The sequence below is a fragment of the Chaetomium tenue genome (genome assembly GCF_020726465.1).
Source record: "Chaetomium tenue strain MPI-SDFR-AT-0079 chromosome Unknown F5144scaffold_1, whole genome shotgun sequence".
NCBI classification, from domain to species: Eukaryota; Fungi; Ascomycota; class Sordariomycetes; order Sordariales; family Chaetomiaceae; genus Chaetomium; species Chaetomium tenue.
Genome location: NW_027117329.1, coordinates 5,190,397 through 5,206,671, shown reverse-complemented (window position 1 = coordinate 5,206,671; position 16,275 = coordinate 5,190,397). Strand labels below are relative to the sequence as shown.

Below are 16,275 nucleotides of genomic sequence, written 5' to 3'. Positions count from 1 at the left end.
AGCGGAACGGCTGGCATGAACTCTTCCTATATACCTCTCTCCTCAACTGTGGCGGCGAGCACGCTCCAGGCGCACGTACGTGTCCATCACGGCCTACGGCGGGGCTGCGCCGGGCATTGCCCTCTTGATAACTGACAACAGGAAAGCAAAGTCCGACAGGTCGTAGGGCCCTAAGAGGACGACGGTGGGGCAGGAGGAATATTGAACCGCTTGTTTCGGCCTCAGTCGCAAAGTGCGCCCATTTCCCCTCCATTCATGGTCCTGATCAGTTTTTTTTTGTGTCTTATCACATCTCCAAAGTGTCAAATTTGTGATAAGAGGGGGCGGTGAGCAAGAGGAGCGGCTGAGAGGAGAAGTTTCTTTGTTCGTTTCGGTCCTAATCAATAATCTTGCCGTTGCGCGTTTACCCCCTTTTCCGATGGCACGTGCGCCTCCTCCGTTTGCAACAAAGAGAGTAAAGAACGTCAAACGCGGCTTTTCGTTTGTCTCCTGACCTACGCTCTGACCAGACAGACACTGTGGCATCTCTCCCCCTCTCACTTCCCATCATTTCCATCCCACACCCCTCATCACCCATCATCGCCGGTCTTTCGCCGCAGCAGCAGCCTACCACGCAACAACAGCCATGGATCATCAGTCACTCTTCAGTATTGCCAGTGGGGGTTGGGATTTTAGTATCGATGCCTGGAAGCGCGCTCAAGACCTTTACAGTTTACCTGTGCTTCATACAATGACTGCAAGACATCTCAAGGAGTATCTACAGGAGAAGGCCGCCGAGGATCTCGAGCTGTATGGTCACACATCTACTTACTCGCTGCTTGTTTGTGTATTGCGGGTTTCAGTGCGCTAACCCCCCGCCCTTTGTTTCAGTGCCACGGTCGCCGTCTACCCGCTCTCTCCTTCCACACCTCCTCTCACGCCTCCTCTCACGCCTCCTTCCACCGAGCTTGTTCCAGGCCATGCCCAACCAAGACGCAAGCATGAGGATCCTGCCACCGGGACGCTCAAGTTAATGAACATGTGGGATTTTCGCGAATACATGTTCGCGCTCGACAACTTGGAAGAGAACCTTGCCCCAGCCTTGCCCTACTCGTGGAAATGGCTCGCAGCCAGGTGTGTTTTATTTCATTTCGTTCCGTCCCTTTGCATGCCTAACCCACCACTTTCTTTGCCCGACCCCGGCCTCCCTCGCATCTTCGCCGCATACAACCGAGCAGCAGGCTGATGTCACCCCACAGCGCCTTGGCCAAGACCATCCAGTTCCACTTCTGGTCCTCGCCACAGCACCAGGCCGTAGGATGGGCCTTTACGGCGCTGACGGTCTACCATGCCAGCTTCACGGTGGCTTACCACTGGTTCCTACACCTCATCACCCGTTGCCGCCTCCACTCTGAACAGCTCAACCATAAGGTCGGGGAGGTGCTTCGACAGCGAGGCACCCATCGTGTGGATGGCGTCGAGGATCTCTGCGAGGATGACCTGCGGGCTTGGGGCGGGCTGAAATTCAGGGTCGTCAGCCGCGTTGCCCGGCACCGGGGCCGCCGAAACAACTTCCACCGACGAGGCTGGAGCCTTCTCGATGCATACGTGAGCTGGCTGACTCTCTAGCCGGAGACGCTTGTGCTGGGAGAGAGGTACCGAGGGTAGATACTGCGCTCTAGATTGTTACACAACCTTGCTTGCTTTTCGTCATCCCATACTTCGTAACTATTCGTGTTATCCCCCGAGCCCCCCAATTTCGTTGTCGGAGCCGGAGCCGGACCCGCCCGCAAACCCGGCAAGCCCGGATACTCCCAAACTCCACCCGGGAACCGGGGCCCGGATCGGCAGCTCATGGACCGGTTCCGGGGTCCGATGGCAAAGGCGCAGTCGCCGTGATCACCATTGGTGACATTTTCCATTGCAGCCGAACGCATCCGAGCACGTGCCGAGCCCGGCAAAGCCCTTTTGTGCTTGTCCTGTGTCGTGCCTGCAAACAGCACACACACAGCACCTGTTTGCATTGGCCGGGGGCCGGCTGCCAACCTGCCACAGCCACAGCCACAACCTGACCCCTCCCATCCCATCTCCCCACTCCACCTCCCAATGCCGGGCCGCGGAAGCAGTAAAGATCGGCACAAGCTCCCGGCCCCCGCCCCTCACCCCTCCCCCCCACCCACTCGCCCGGGCTTGCCCTTTAGGGAAACCCGGTCAACCTTCTCCGCAGGCCCCCAGATCGACGCTACCGACCTACTGTGTAGTTTTAACGCCTGCCAACCCCAGTTTGAGAGAGTGTCTAGGCCCCTTTGGACTGCTGCAGCCAACGGGCAAGCCGCACCACGGGGACGGAGAGGCTCTGGAGCCATGCCAATGGGATGCAGACCTCGGAAGCAACGGGTTCACTCACCGGCTGGGGGGGGGTGGAGCTCCGGGTTCTTTGCTTGCAGGGTGGTGTGCTGTGCGCTTGGAAATGGACCTTGGGTCTGGCCCGCCCTTTTTTTGGGACGGCTAGGTATGGTGGTGTAGCACGCACGCACGCATGCCCTCGTCACCCCAAGGGCCAGATCTCCAATGGCTGGCTGGCTGGGCAAGAGGAAGGTAGGTACCTAGCTAGGTATGGGCGGGAAACGGGAGGGAAGGGAGGGGTGGCCGCCGCCGCCGCCACCCGCTGGCAAGCCTTCCTCGACTCGGCTAGGGCAGGAATGACGGTGAGGTGAGGTGGGTGCTGTTCGTTTCCATGGTTCGTATAGTTGAAAGGAAGAGACGGATCGGGTCAGGTGTGCTGGCCCTGTTTTGCGCTTCCCATGTCTGTCATCTGACCTCTGGGCGCGCGCCATGAAAACGGCAACCCGCAAAAGTAGGTACTATAATAATGCCAGCTCGCCCCCTTTCCCCCAGCGATCCTCTACCAACCCAACCGCCACCAACCCATTCACCAAGAGGATCTTTTGCAGGACAAACCAAAACATCACCTCCCAAAACACCTTCCCTTACCATGCCACCCTTCACCTCCTCCAGGACAGCCCTAACGGCGGGCTCACGAGCACTCCTAGCCCGCCGGCCCATCCAAGCCCAAACCGCCTCACCCCTCGCCATCTTCTCCCGCAGCTTCCACCAAACAAGAACCCGGCAACAGCAACAGGGCGCCAGCAACAGCACCACCAAACCCACCGGCAGCACGCTCCTCCCCGAATTCAGCCTGCGCGACCGGGTGGTGATCGTGTCGGGCGGGGCGCGCGGGGTGGGGCTGACGCAGGCGGAGGCGCTGCTGGAGGCCGGGGCGGTGGTGCACGCGCTGGACCGGCTGCCGACGCCGGCGGGCGACAGCGACTTCGCGCGGGTGGCGGGGCGCGCCGCGGGCGAGCTGGGCACGCGCATGCGGTACCACCGCGTCGACGTGCGCGACCAGGCCGCCCTGGGTGATGTGGTGGGCGCGATTGCGGAGGAGGAGGGCCGTGTGGATGGGTTGATTGCGGCTGCGGGCATTCAGCAGGAGACGCCGGCGTTGGAGTATACGGCCGAGGATGCGGATCGGATGCTGGGGGTGAATGTTACGGGTGTGTTTATGACGGCGCAGGCGGTTGCGCGCGAGATGATCAAGCGCAAGCAGAAGGGCAGTTTGGTGCTGATTGGGAGTATGAGTGGGACTGTGGCGAATAGGGGGCTGATTTGCCCGTGAGTGTTTTTCCCCTTTTCTTACTCGCCTGCCCCCTCCCCCCACAGCCAGTTCTGTCTATGTGACCCCCCAACTGACAAAATGCGATTAGGGCGTACAACGCATCCAAGGCGGCCGTTCTGCAGCTCGCCCGCAACCTGGCCTCGGAATGGGGCGAGCACGGCATCCGCGTCAACACCATCTCGCCGGGGTACATCGTCACCGCCATGACCGCCTCCCTGTTTGACGCCGTCCCCGAGCGCCGGACGGCCTGGCCCGACGCCAACATGCTTAAGCGGCTGAGCTACCCGGAGGAGTACCGAGGCGCGGCCGTGTTCCTGCTCAGCGACGCCAGCAGCTTCATGACCGGGGCTGATTTGAGGATCGACGGCGGCCACTGCGCGTGGTAAAAGGGGGGACGGTACGGTGCCAAGGGGCGAGACAATGGAGCCAGTTTTCATGTGGTCGGGGTATCCGAAGCTGTAATACTGTACATAGAGCCGGTGTCGCGGTTTTCTTTTGGGGTTTTTCTTTTCGGCCTGGGCTCGGAGTAGAACCATCCGCTGGCAACCAGCTTCAGCAAACAATGCAAGCCTGATTTCATCGGTCACGCCCAGCTCATGACGCAGGCGCCACTACCCCCTGGGGTCCCAACTTCGCGACAAGGCCGGGCCTGAGCCCCAAGCGTTTCTCAATGTCTACCGCCGAGGCGCCACCCTGGCGCAGCACCAGCATCTGCTTGACCGTGCCGATATCCACAAACTCCCTCCCCTTGTCGCTCGACTTGCCCATGTTTTCGAGCTCCTCCCTGGCGCGCGCCTCGAGCCGCCGGCGTGCTTCGAGAACACCGAGGGTTACGTTGCTTGAAGGCGAGGGGTAATGATGCGACGACGCAGATGAGGTGTTTCCCGTAGCATTGAGAAAGGGAGATGCTATGGACGACGGCGAGTATGTCGGGTTGGGTTGCACAATGCCCATTTTCTGGAGACGGTCGGCGAACTCGGCGCTGAACTCGGGGCGGTTGGGATCCATGGCGTCGGCTCGGATCGCTGGCTTGTCGTTAGTTTTAGGTTACATGATTGTATCCAATGACTCCTTAGAGCTAACCCTCATCCTTTGTGTAAGAAGCTTGCGGTCGGGATCGCGGTTGGGCGTCTGGTGCTGGTGCTGTTGCTGTGGGAGGAGGGCGCATTCGTGGTGTTGAGCTCGCTTTTGGTTTCGGTGCTGATGCTGCCGGTGATGAACCCCCCGCGCGCGAGGGGAACTTTCGCACGGTTTGCTGTGCTACTTTTGATCCAGATGCCCCCATTCTGAAGTGTGTGTTGCGTTTGCAAGAATCTTCAAATTAATTGCGGGACAATTCTGTGTTCGGGCTCTTGCAGATCCAAAATTAATTCTGCCAAGCATTGGGAAACTGGGAGCTCATCAAGGTTGTGTCGTCATCGTTACACCAGCCACTAACTAACCCACGATGTGGCTAGTGCATAGGTAGCCTGCGCCACCTCCTGAGCAAAGGGGTAGACATAAATATAAATAACATCCATTGGTTCATGTCTTGCTATGTTCCCTTGGATGATAGCAATGTCGATATTATGATACGTTCGAAGTAGATTGTTTTGTCTTGTAACCGGTTTGTCCCTCTTGTCAGTCCCAAGACCATCATCAACCAACCTCAGCAAGTAAGTCGTTCTTCTCGTATCGCTTTGAACGGACTGGCAGTAAATAAACTTTACTTAGAGGTTGACCAATTGATTATTGCGGGAGACATGGTAAGCTTTACGTTGGGCCCTTAATGGGTATGCGGCGGACGTGCAGCGATGGCTGGAGGGTGGACTGTCTCGATGTGTGGTTGACTCGGGACTTCGTTCTGTTCTTCGTGCTTGGTTTCGGATGTCCTCGGTGATCCCTCTCCAAAAGTTTTCACCCGGAGCTGCGATCCGTTAGACCAGGGAACTCCATCCATTACCCGCGGTGCATATCACCCAACCCTCTCCGTTCTCCGTCATACTGGTCGAGCCTCTAGGTGGCTACCAGGCAAGCCGATATTGCCAGGAACCAGCTTCCGATGCACGATCTTAGTAATCGCCACCGGAAGATTGAATACTGAAGGGACAGCTCAAATTAAGCCGCAAATGGAGTTGTTGCGGCCTACTGGCTGACGACGACGCATGTCTCTCTTGGTGTGCTGCAGGGCCTGCTGTTGGTTCCAAACGCATGGCGGCTATTGAGACACGGGCTGTTGGCCCGCACCTGCACGCGACTATCGACATGTAAGTATCGGTACCGTCGTATATCCGTCAAGGTACAAAAGCACGACGCCTTTTACAGATACGCCCTCAACGATGCTTAAGGGGTCCTGCATGTTGAGCACCATACGGGGCAAGCGACCCGTCACCATGCTACCACACCGCGCGTGTTCAGTACCGGTGAGGGGACGAGGGTAAATTTACCGGCACGTAGGTTTGAGAACCTCAACGAGAAAAGTATCTCAGGGCGAGATATGCCGAACCGAAGGGACGGCCTAGACCGCTTGCTGGGTGGTAGTTATGGTTGACGTAGCACGGGGCGATGCCCGGTTCCGCCTACAACATCGGGTGCAGGAAATGGTGCATATCTCAACGGCCCTTGGATCAATCCGCCACCCACAATCCAGCTTGAACACGAGGTTCAAAGAGATGCTTTGCCCCTATCACAGAGGCGTGTGAAGGAGCACGGAAGGCGGGGTGTGGGAGATCGGGTTCTTCAAACAGAACTTGTTGGAAAACGGAAGCCGGGCCAGGATGCCGTATATCAGCGCACCGACTTGTACCGATATATTTCCTCTTGTTGTTGTAAGCAGTGTCCCCGGCAGAGGGTGTGGAAAGGGAAATGGTGCTGAAAAAGGGGTCAATCACAGGTTCAATGTGTAGGGTTAGGGTTAAGACACGACTGGGAGAGGAATACGGGTTACGTAGGAGGTTGCCAGGACCAGGCCAAGTTGCCCCGCTGGCCACGCCTTTGCATGTCTGTGGCTGTCGGTTGTACAACTGTACATACCATGGAACCTGCCGGATAGCGAGAGCAGCGGTGGGAGTCTAGAATCAATGATGAATAATGAAGCTTCTAGAAGTCTGCTCTTCCGATGCCTCTCTCTAAAACCCCGAAAAGCCCGCATACCACATCACATCACATCAGATTCAATCCATAACATGAAGTAGTTATTTAGCAATGCTTCGAGAGAGGAAAAAGAGAGGCAGAACTGGGAAGCAAGATTGGATCCACTCAAATGCAACACGTGGAATCATTTCGGAGCCCACAGAGTGGATCGAACCATTTTCTAAACCAATGGCCAGTCGCAATCTGACCCCCACAGTCAAATTCTGTGTGCACAGAGCTCCCCCGCTCGCTCGAACCAGCCCCGCTCTGGCGGAGAGACAAGACTGGCTTGCACGACAACGCCCTTCCGTAAATCGGCTTTTTCACCTCCAATTCTCTCGCATCGCAACCGCGAGACCGGACCTTCCACCGACCGAATTGCCGCGGCCCAACAAGCCCAACTGATACCGTCCCGTGCCGTCTCGGGAACCGGGGAACCCACTCGGGCCTCAGTGCTTACACCGTCTGTTCTTATCTCTCCCCACCCTCGGGGGGCGCCGGTTCGGCCATGGAGAGCCCCGAGTTTGCCGCTGGCATGCGGGGCCAAGGTCTCAACGGCAGCGGTCCTTCTAAGCGTAAACGGAGCACCATCGATAGCAGTCCGGCCAGTCTCCTCGACCTCGAACATGATCATGATCATGACCACGACCTCGACCACGACGAGAGGGCCGACGCCTCGCCAGACACCAAGAGCCGACGCTTGCCCGGTGTGAAGCGTGCGTGCAATGAGTGCCGCCAACAAAAGGTAGTCACATGCTTGTTGAGTCACCGACCCTCCCCCGTTCCCCCGTTGCCCCGTTCCCCTCCGCCCGCTTCCGTGTCCGTGTCCGCACCGGATCCGGGTCCGAGCTTCGCCGGATCATGCCTCCGGTCTTCCAAACCCCGCCGTCTGTCGCTCTCTCCTCTCTGTGTTGCCATACAATACTGACGCATTACTCCCGCTCCAGCTTCGCTGCGATGTCGTCCAGGACCCGTTTCAGAGCTGCTCGCGGTGCAACAGGCTCAAGCTCGAGTGCAAGATCGAGTCCAATTTCAAGCGTATCGGCAAGCGTTCTAAGCATGCCGAGATGGAAAAGGAAATCGAGAGGCTGCGCCGCGCTGTTGAGTCGGCCAGGAATCAAGGCTTTGCTCTTGACGAGGACGACGAGACCCTCAATTCCGCCGTCCATTCCGCCATGCAGTCACAGCTCCAGTCGCCCGTGGTCGCGAGCCAGTACACGCATACCCGCAACCCCTCCTTGATGGGGTCAGACGAGGCCGTCTCATCGTTACTTCACCTCAAGCGCGGCGGATCATACGCGCTTCCTCGCATCGCCCGCGAGCTGGGCAACTTCAGGCTCACTGAGGACGAGGAGACCCAATTGTTCAGTCAATACTTCAACTACTATCACCCGTTCCTCCCGTTCCTCAACGCCACCCAGACACCAGACCAGTACTATCAACAACACCCTCTGCTATATTGGGCCATCATTGCCGTTGCCGGTCGACGCTTTGGGTCCGACTCCAACCTCCTCACCAAGCTCTCGGGCCCGCTGACAAGGTTGCTCTGGAACACCGTCGGGGATGTTCCCCAGAGCTATTTCGTCGTCAAGGCCCTCTGCCTGCTCTGCACCTGGCCCCTACCGACGAGCACGACGTCGGCCGACCCCACGCATATTCTCTGCGGTGTCATGATGAAGACGGCTACCGGCATTGGCTTGCACCGGCCCAACCACATCAACGACTTCTCGCGAGTTGCTGTGGAACTGAACTCGGAAGGGCTTCACGACCGCATCAAGACGTGGGCGGTCTGCAACACGGTCGCCCAGACCATCGGAACGGGATACGGCCAGCCAGCGTCGAGCCTCTACGACTGGACACTGGCCGTTCGGCCGGGCGTCGAAGGGCCGTTTGCGCTCGGACCAGAGCTAGAGGCGAGGTTGCTGATCGAGCGGTTCTGCGACAAAGTCTCGAAAGAAATGTACAGCAACGCCAGCGACCCCCGAGGCGTGGCCGGTGACGAACACCGTGCCATGCTGATGAGGGTGTACCGGCGCGAGTTCAACGAACTCCAGGCTTCCATCCTGGCACAAAACTTGTCGCCAATCGTCTACCTCCACCTCAAGGCAGCCTGCCTCCATCTCAGGCTTGCCGGCTTCTTTGACTCGAGCCGTACCCCCGGGTACCTTGACGACCTGATGGCGCTGTGGCGTGCCATTACCGGCTTCCTCGACTACATCCTGGACGGCCCGGTGCCTGATAACAGCCACGAGTCCTACCGGTATCAGCTCCGAGACCAATATCTTCTAAAATACGCCACAAACTACATACAGCAGATGCTGGTCGCCGCGGGGTTTGCTCTGCTCAAGCTCATGCGGTCATTCTTTGTTAAACAGGTCGACTTCGAGCGCGGCCGGACGCTCTTCCACCGGACCATCCAGGCCATCAGGGCTGCCAGCGTGGTGCAAAACGACCTCAACTGGAGGCTCGCCGAGTTGATGGTCCAGATTTGGAACGGGGCCAGGATCGAAGGAAGCTCGCCCTCGTTCCAGGGCGACGACCCGGAGATTGACGACAGCCTCCAGCTCAAGGTCAGGTGCCGACATAGCATGAGTCTCGTGTTCGACTCGATCTGGCATTGGCGGGAGGAATACCAAGCCAGAGGTCGAGGCACGCTCGATGGTGAGTTCCCCCCTAAACGCTCCACACCCCCGTCTGCTTTCCAGACCCGTCGTCTTTACCCTGTCTCTCTGAGGTGAACTCGTGCGGGCTAAGACACTCCTTGGTAGCTCTCAAGCAACCCACGAATCCCGATTCGGCTAATGAGTCTTCAGCCTCCTCCACTCATCTAGACAGCACCCTCGCTCCGCCATCCCACAGTCTCCCGGCCAACCTCGGCTTGGCGGCGTCCAACGGGGCTCTGACGCCCAGTGGGGGCTCGGCGATGGGAGGAGGCACGCAAGGCTCAATCTTGGGACTGAACAACTACGACAGCAACTACGACTTCTGGGACCCCCAGCACTGGATGCTGGACGGCCTGATCGACTTCAACTACAACACTTTTGTCCCGATCGAGAGTGCTTAGGAGGAGTGCGGTGGGGTACGGTGCGGTGCGGTGCGGTGCGTTTGATGCCGACCCGGACTAATCCTCATTTTGGAGAGGCCGTGTTTATCCACTAAACACGAGCCGGCATCATCACTTTTTGGTAGTATGTTTACATTTTCTGATGAAATACCCTTTTTTTTTCCAGCGCATCTTTGTCACGGGGTTCATGGGGGTATATGGTTTCTGGGTTGCGGGCGCGGTCTGGGGTCTGGACAACGGAAAAACACACACACACAAGAAGCGAACCGAGTCTGTCTCATCCAGCAAGCGTGGCAACTGTGCTGCCTAGCCAGGTTATGGATGTCTTATCTATATAGCGGTGTGTGTGACTACGGGGACAGTTTCAAATAGCATGCCATCAATCGGAACATGTTTCTACACACCGCGCGCTCCCCTCGGGGGCAGCAGCAAGCAAGCAAGCAGCACTTACCTTTCCGCTCCCCTGTCTCTTGGTGATGGTGGTGTCACCCCTCTTGTCTTGTGCAAGTCTCATCACGTAGGTAGCACAGCGCCGATCGCACGACAAGAGACACAAGACACACGAGACACAAGACACAAGGCACGAGGCACGAGGCACGAGGCACGAGGCACGAGGCACGAGACTTGAGACTTGAGACTTGAGACCGGGCTGCTAAAATAAAGTCCCACGCGTCCGGCCCGCTGGGTTGGTGGGTTGGTGGGTTGGTTACACACTGCGTACGTGCCTCCCTCATCCAGCCGGGCGGGCGGGCGGTCGGTCGGTATGTCGGCCGGTCAGTATGTCTGTGGTCGGTATGTCGGCCTGTCGTCGGTCTGTCGTCGGTCATCGGTGGTGAGTTCGCCGATATGTGGCGGGAGGGAAAGGGGGATAGTTGGGTTGGTTGGTTTGGAATCCCCAACGATTTCACACCAAGGTCTTAGGTCTCGGGTCCCGGGTCTCAGATGTGCGCATGCGTAATGTGGCAACAGGGCTGGAGCGGGGAGGAAAAGCCTTTAGGGAAAGGGGAAGGGGGAGGGAGTTGGTGCTCGCGCCGTTGTGATTGTAGTTGCTGTTGCGGTTGTTGCCGCTGTTGCTATTCCTGTCCGTGACGGACCCGGCTGGGTGGGCGTGTCTGGCATTGGTTGTATGTTAGGTACAATATGCCGTACCTAGCCGACTGGCCCAACGGGCCTTGGGGGTTATACTTGGCGGCGGAGGTTGTTGTCGTTGTTATGGCCGGCTTGGTGTTGTTGGTTGTCCGAGGTTGGTCGGGGGTAGGTTTGGGGTCTTTTTGGTTGTTTTAAATGTTGCGGGGATTGTGGTGGTGGTGCGGCACAACAAGCCATTTTTTTCTTTGCCGGTTGTTTTTCGGCGGTGGTGGTGGTGGCGGTTGGGGTTGTTGGGGTTTTCAGCTCGGGAGCTCGGGAGACCGCGGAATGTGATCTTCAACCTCCAACATCGCCGCCGGCGCCGCGAACCCGCGTCTCGGCGTTCCGTTTCGTTCCCGGCTCCCAACTGCCGCTGCCGCCGTCGTGGTGAATGTGAAACACCAGCTGAGCTTGTTAGCTACCGCAGCTTTGCTCTGCCGCACCATCACATCCCGTTCCGTCCGTCCCTTTTTCTTTTACTTCACGCAAGCTGATTGATGGCAGGTGCGCGACCCCGCGTTGGCGTTCGTGTTGGTTGTTGGCATAGATACAGTGCCGGGTGCCGAATGTGATGGCCCCCTCTATCTTTACTTTTTTTTTAGACTTTTTCTTTGACTTTGTTCGCGTGTTGGTTTCATCATCCCGAGTCACAACCCGCCGGGCATGCCGCCGTGCCCCGGGGGAGCGGTTGTGGCGCCGATGCTCGCTTTCTTTCCCCTTCCGGCCCCGTCCTTTTTGATACCGCGGAACAGGTATTGGAACGGATGTTGCAATTGAGCGCTTCGGTTCGATGGCGGAATTGCGGCCGTTGTGATCTTGTCCGCGCCGCATCACCGTTTTCCATCCAGACTTCTTGCCACTTCTCATCCCACCCCTCCCCCTTGTCCTCTCGCTCTTCCAGCCTCTCCTTCTCGAGCATTTTATGCTGCAATATAGGGCCGTTTCAACATTCAATGCCCTTAGTCCTAGAATCTTACGCTTTGGGTCCCAATTGGGGGCCGAATTTGCGTCATCCACCTCCGCACCGAGTCGGAATTCCGTCTAGGCGGAGTTGCTAGTGGGCCACCATGCTCCGATTACGTCGTCGGACTGGTGTTGTTTCGGCGCCCGTCTACGGCACGGTCTGAATTTAGCTCTGCAACAGGGCTGGTTACGCCGATAATTCCACTGAAGGAGCGGGCTTTGTTGTTCCTTCCCTACTTTTTATCCCTGCTTGGCCGCCATTATTGCCATTGGGACCATTGGGACCATTGGGAAAGTGCGGAGAGATGGGATGAAACTGACCGATTCGACAACTGGGTCGGAACCTTGAAGGATGACGATGACTACGGTATTTTGAATTATTAACTGCCTCATTGTTGCATCAGATGGCCTGTTATGACATCCAGGTTGTCCGATTCAGGCCGTTCCCATCATCTTCACAAGCTGTGAACCTGGGAAGCCAACCGGTTTCTTTCTTGTTTTCTGTGCCTTGTCTTTGCCCGTTTCCTTCGCCTCGTTTGTTTTACTTCTCCCCTGTTTTGCAATTTAGGTATGTCCATGGTTGTTGAAGAGTTTAACCCTGAGACATGGCACACACCGACCCAGCCTCACTTATACCTGGTTGCCAAGACCACCTGCAGCTGGCGGCGTTAAGCAACCACGCCGTTCGCATGTGTTTCCAATCATTTGATCAATTCCCAAAACATCAATACCCTCTTGACCTCGAGGCAATGGAGCGAGCTTAATCAAAGGCCAATTTTGATGGGGCTGTGTTCCTCCCTCCCCCTTGTTCAAGATGCCATTTTTGTCTGTTAATTCGATTCAAGTGTGGATTGTTCCCAAGTTTCTCGGAGGCTATGTTGACCCAAGCAGGCCGCATCTCATGCGGCCTTGAAATGGGCCTCCAGTTTAACCTCCTCCAGCTTAACCCGTCACAAAAGGGGTTGCCGACAACATGAATCCATTCCCTCGGGACCGCGTTAGTCTGCGCAATAGAGGCACTGCCAGAAACGAGGCATTTTTTCTGTTTCTCTCCGGGGCTGTTCCTGGCCCTCTCAGCGGCCGCATCGTGGCGGAGATACGCTCCAGTCCCCATCCCCATCCCCATACCCCAGTTACACCTTGTCCTCACTTACACGCCGTAGAGGGCCTGAGTCATGCTGGGCCGTGCCTAAGGTGGGTTCGTTTATTCTCCATTGACATGGCATCATCAACAGTGTTAGTCGCCTTGGGAGCCTGGTTCTTGGACTCGACATGACATGATGTTGATCAGGGGTGTGCGTCGAAGCTCCCTCTCCACAAACTGGGAATCTTGGTGTTTGCAAACACCTGCACTGGAAATTGCCGTCCAGCCTCCTGGTATGTACCTTCGCATGTACAGTACATGCTCTCCATACACCCCGTCATTCCGTTTTCTCCCCAGCAACGGCAAGTACCCAGGCAAGCAAGCCGGTCAGTCACCCAGCCGTTCTCCGCTCCCCCCTTTCCCCTAGGCATGTAGGCATCCCAATCGCAGTCTCTGGTAACCCAGCCAGTGAGCGACCCTCAACGGCTTCCCCCTCTTCTCTCTCCACGGCAATGACTCGAAGGGCAAGGCAAGGCAAGACAAAGAACAACAATCCCAAAGCCAAGGCCATTCCCCTCCTCAACCAAGCCGCCTAGCTCCAAACAACACACACCTCGCGGCGTCTGCAGGCCAACACGCGCCGTGACGAACCAACAGCCATCCCCCCCCTTCCCCTGCCGTGCCCTACCCTAGGCCAGCTAAGCGCGCCCATGCACCACACCGCACACAGACACACCCACACCCACACCCACACCCACAAATCCACATCCCACACCCCATACTTAAGGCCGTTACCCCAGCCCCCTACATACACCCCCATCCCAAACTTCCCTGCCCCTGACCACTCGCGCCTTGCCTTGCTTGCCCTGGCCTGATAATTAGCTGGCAGGCCTGACCCGACTTAGCCACCTCGGAGCGGGCGAGACATGACACGAACGAGTCAAGACATCGTCACATGACAGCACATGCCCACGGCAAGGCGGGGCCGTGGGATGTCAAGGTGAGACATGAAACGGCAGGGCGAGGCCGGGCCGAGACATCTTTTTTCGCCTCTTTCTTTATTCTATGGCACAGCAAGTATTCTTTTCTTCTCTTTCCCTGTCACTTGCCATGGCTATGTAGATGGACAGGGGCAAGGGGGCGCGGCGCGCCGTCTTGCCGGTTAAAATGGTGGGGTGGGAGGTGGAAGGGAGAGGGATTGGGGGGGGGGGATCATCGATCGCGGCGGCGGCAAGGTCATCCAGGGTAGGTAGGTGGGTAGTAGGTTGCAGGAGATAGGTAGGGCTGGGAAAAGGGGATCGGATACGCTAGAGCCGGAGGGGGAGACGGTGAAAAAGAAAACAGGGGGGGGACGGTGAGGGTGACGGGTTAGAGGTTAGAGAGTGATGGGGACGGTGATGGGTGGGTGAAGAACGATTGGAGGGGGATGAATGATCGTTGAGAGGGGGGGTGGTGTGTGGGGTTTGGGTTTTGGGGAGGTTTGGTTTAGGGTGCTGATGATTTTGGTGATCGGATGATGCCAATCCAGGGTGGCTACCTGGCTAGCTGGTTTGAGGGTTGTGGTGGGTGGTGTGCCTGAAGAGTGAGGGCGGGAGGGCGGACGGACGGACGGGCGGCTCGACCGTTGAGATGCCAAATTGGCTGCTGCTTGTTGGTTGGTTTTTTTTTTTTTTTGTCGTTTCTGCCCTGCCTGCTCCTCCCCCTCTGGGCTAGTTAGAGGACAGGGGAAGGGCGATCGCGCGCTTGTCTGCCCGCCGCCCGCTGCCCTCCTGCATGCATTACATTGCCTTAACATTACCTTACCGTCGACATCACCCGTCCGGTCGGTGACGAGTGGCACAGCTTTGGTTCGTCCTCTGATCGTGCGGCGAGGGGCCCAGGGAAGGGGAAAGACAGACATGCCGGCAGGGGAACGCGCAGGCGAGGCGGCGAACGAGAGGCACAAGCTGTCTGAAGAAAGGAGGGGAGCATGTAAATGATCACGGTCGTACGCGGTACCAGAGCCATCTTGACTTCGCTACTGCAAGTTTGGCTGCTTGAGCCGAGACATCCAAGAGCTTGACAGCCCCGTGCCGTCCCATGATAGTTACCGAGCAGGCTCAAAAGTCTCGACTTGGCCTTCACTCGCCACCGGCGCGCAGGATTCATGTGATGGACGCGCAAGAAAGCAACCGAGACGGATAAAAATTACCAGTGATGCTCAAGTGGCCGTCCGTGTGTTTCTACTGCGGCGGTCGGCCCTGGACATCCACGGGTTTTCGGGCATCTTCCATGATGAAGATGCCGCTCCCATAACGGACATAGATTCAACACCGAGGGTGTTTAGATAAATCACGAGCCACTGAATTTCTCGGCGCGGTAGCATTCACATGGCGAAAGCAGGGTTGTGCAGCCGGGAGAAGGCCCGTTGTGAGGGTCTTGATGACTCGGATCGGTTCCAGACGTCTGGTGGAAAATTTCGTTTATTTATTTTTTGCCTTCGGTCCCTTGAAGCTCGTCCTCGGTGCCGCAATGCCCGGTTTCGCCAGTCGATCCACGGTCTTATCTGTCCAGCGAGGCAAATACTCCGGAACTGTCCCAAGACCTGGACCCAGGAGACTGGAGCGGATGCGCGAATTTCCGGTTTTTGGCGTTTAGTTCGGTATTGTTTATACGGACTTTGACGCCAGGGCTTCCTGGGAGGAAAAGAGAAGCAACTCAGGCGGTGTTCCCTGGACGAACAACGAGTCGACGGTTGAGGATGGTCGCGAACGGAGAAGCTGGCGATGCTGCTTCGCGCGCGGACATCAATCAGCGTCCATGAATGATGGACAAACACGTCCCTTGAATACGCCGGTAAAAACACATCATCTTACCACAATACGCTTTCTCTGCTGGCGCGCGGTATTCGCACGGAGCGAGACGCAAGACGTTGGCGGTTGAAGCAAAAGGAAACAAACCAAAAAGGGGCGGGGTTCGGGTTGGGGTTGGGGTTGGTGGAGTGCTGAATGAATTCCTGAGAGCACTTACACGGGTCAAAACCACAAAGGGCTGGTGATTGAGGCGGGGGACGGCCTGAAACCCCGAATGGGGCTGCTCAACTCGATGAGGGTTCGGTTTGAGAAGGGTTAGGGGGTGATTCTGTGGGCATGTGCTTACTTGTAGAAGTACAGAAGAAAGGCGGCTTTCAGCGCGGGAAGCAAAGTCACAGAAACAGAGCAGAACTTTGGGCAGCTCCCGGTGGGTCAGTGAGTTATCCAATGATAGTCGCTGTTCTTCAGAGGGAAA

At 57.3% G+C, this 16,275-nt stretch overlaps 4 protein-coding genes across 4 annotated transcripts; 3 read left to right on the top strand and 1 right to left on the bottom strand.

Annotated features, from left to right (window-relative positions):
• Window positions 1-730: 730 nt before the first annotated feature.
• On the top strand, window positions 731-1,608 carry F5144DRAFT_598388 (uncharacterized protein; the record flags this gene model as incomplete). The annotated part of the gene is made up of 3 exons (XM_066790939.1): window positions 731-789; window positions 871-1,113; window positions 1,239-1,608. 3 exons carry the CDS (start codon window positions 731-733, stop codon window positions 1,606-1,608), a joined length of 672 nt encoding a protein of 223 aa, XP_066649268.1.
• Window positions 1,609-2,974: 1,366 nt separating this feature from the next.
• F5144DRAFT_589309 (uncharacterized protein) lies at window positions 2,975-4,044 on the top strand (the record flags this gene model as incomplete). Its single annotated transcript, XM_066790026.1, has 2 exons — window positions 2,975-3,654; window positions 3,747-4,044. 2 exons carry the CDS (start codon window positions 2,975-2,977, stop codon window positions 4,042-4,044), a joined length of 978 nt encoding a protein of 325 aa, XP_066649267.1.
• On the bottom strand, window positions 3,859-5,018 carry F5144DRAFT_70016 (uncharacterized protein). Its single transcript, XM_066793342.1, has 2 exons — window positions 4,742-5,018; window positions 3,859-4,683 (listed from the first exon to the last, which is right to left on the bottom strand). The coding sequence occupies exons 1-2, from the start codon at window positions 4,941-4,943 to the stop codon at window positions 4,253-4,255; spliced, it is 633 nt and encodes a 210-aa protein (XP_066649266.1). The 5' UTR covers window positions 4,944-5,018; the 3' UTR covers window positions 3,859-4,252.
• Window positions 5,019-7,277: 2,259 nt separating this feature from the next.
• F5144DRAFT_638444 (uncharacterized protein) lies at window positions 7,278-10,261 on the top strand (the record flags this gene model as incomplete). The annotated part of the gene is made up of 4 exons (XM_066792692.1): window positions 7,278-7,485; window positions 7,515-7,660; window positions 7,717-9,430; window positions 9,538-10,261. 4 exons carry the CDS (start codon window positions 7,278-7,280, stop codon window positions 9,831-9,833), a joined length of 2,364 nt encoding a protein of 787 aa, XP_066649265.1. The 3' UTR covers window positions 9,834-10,261.
• Between the last annotated feature and the right edge of the window lie 6,014 nt (window positions 10,262-16,275).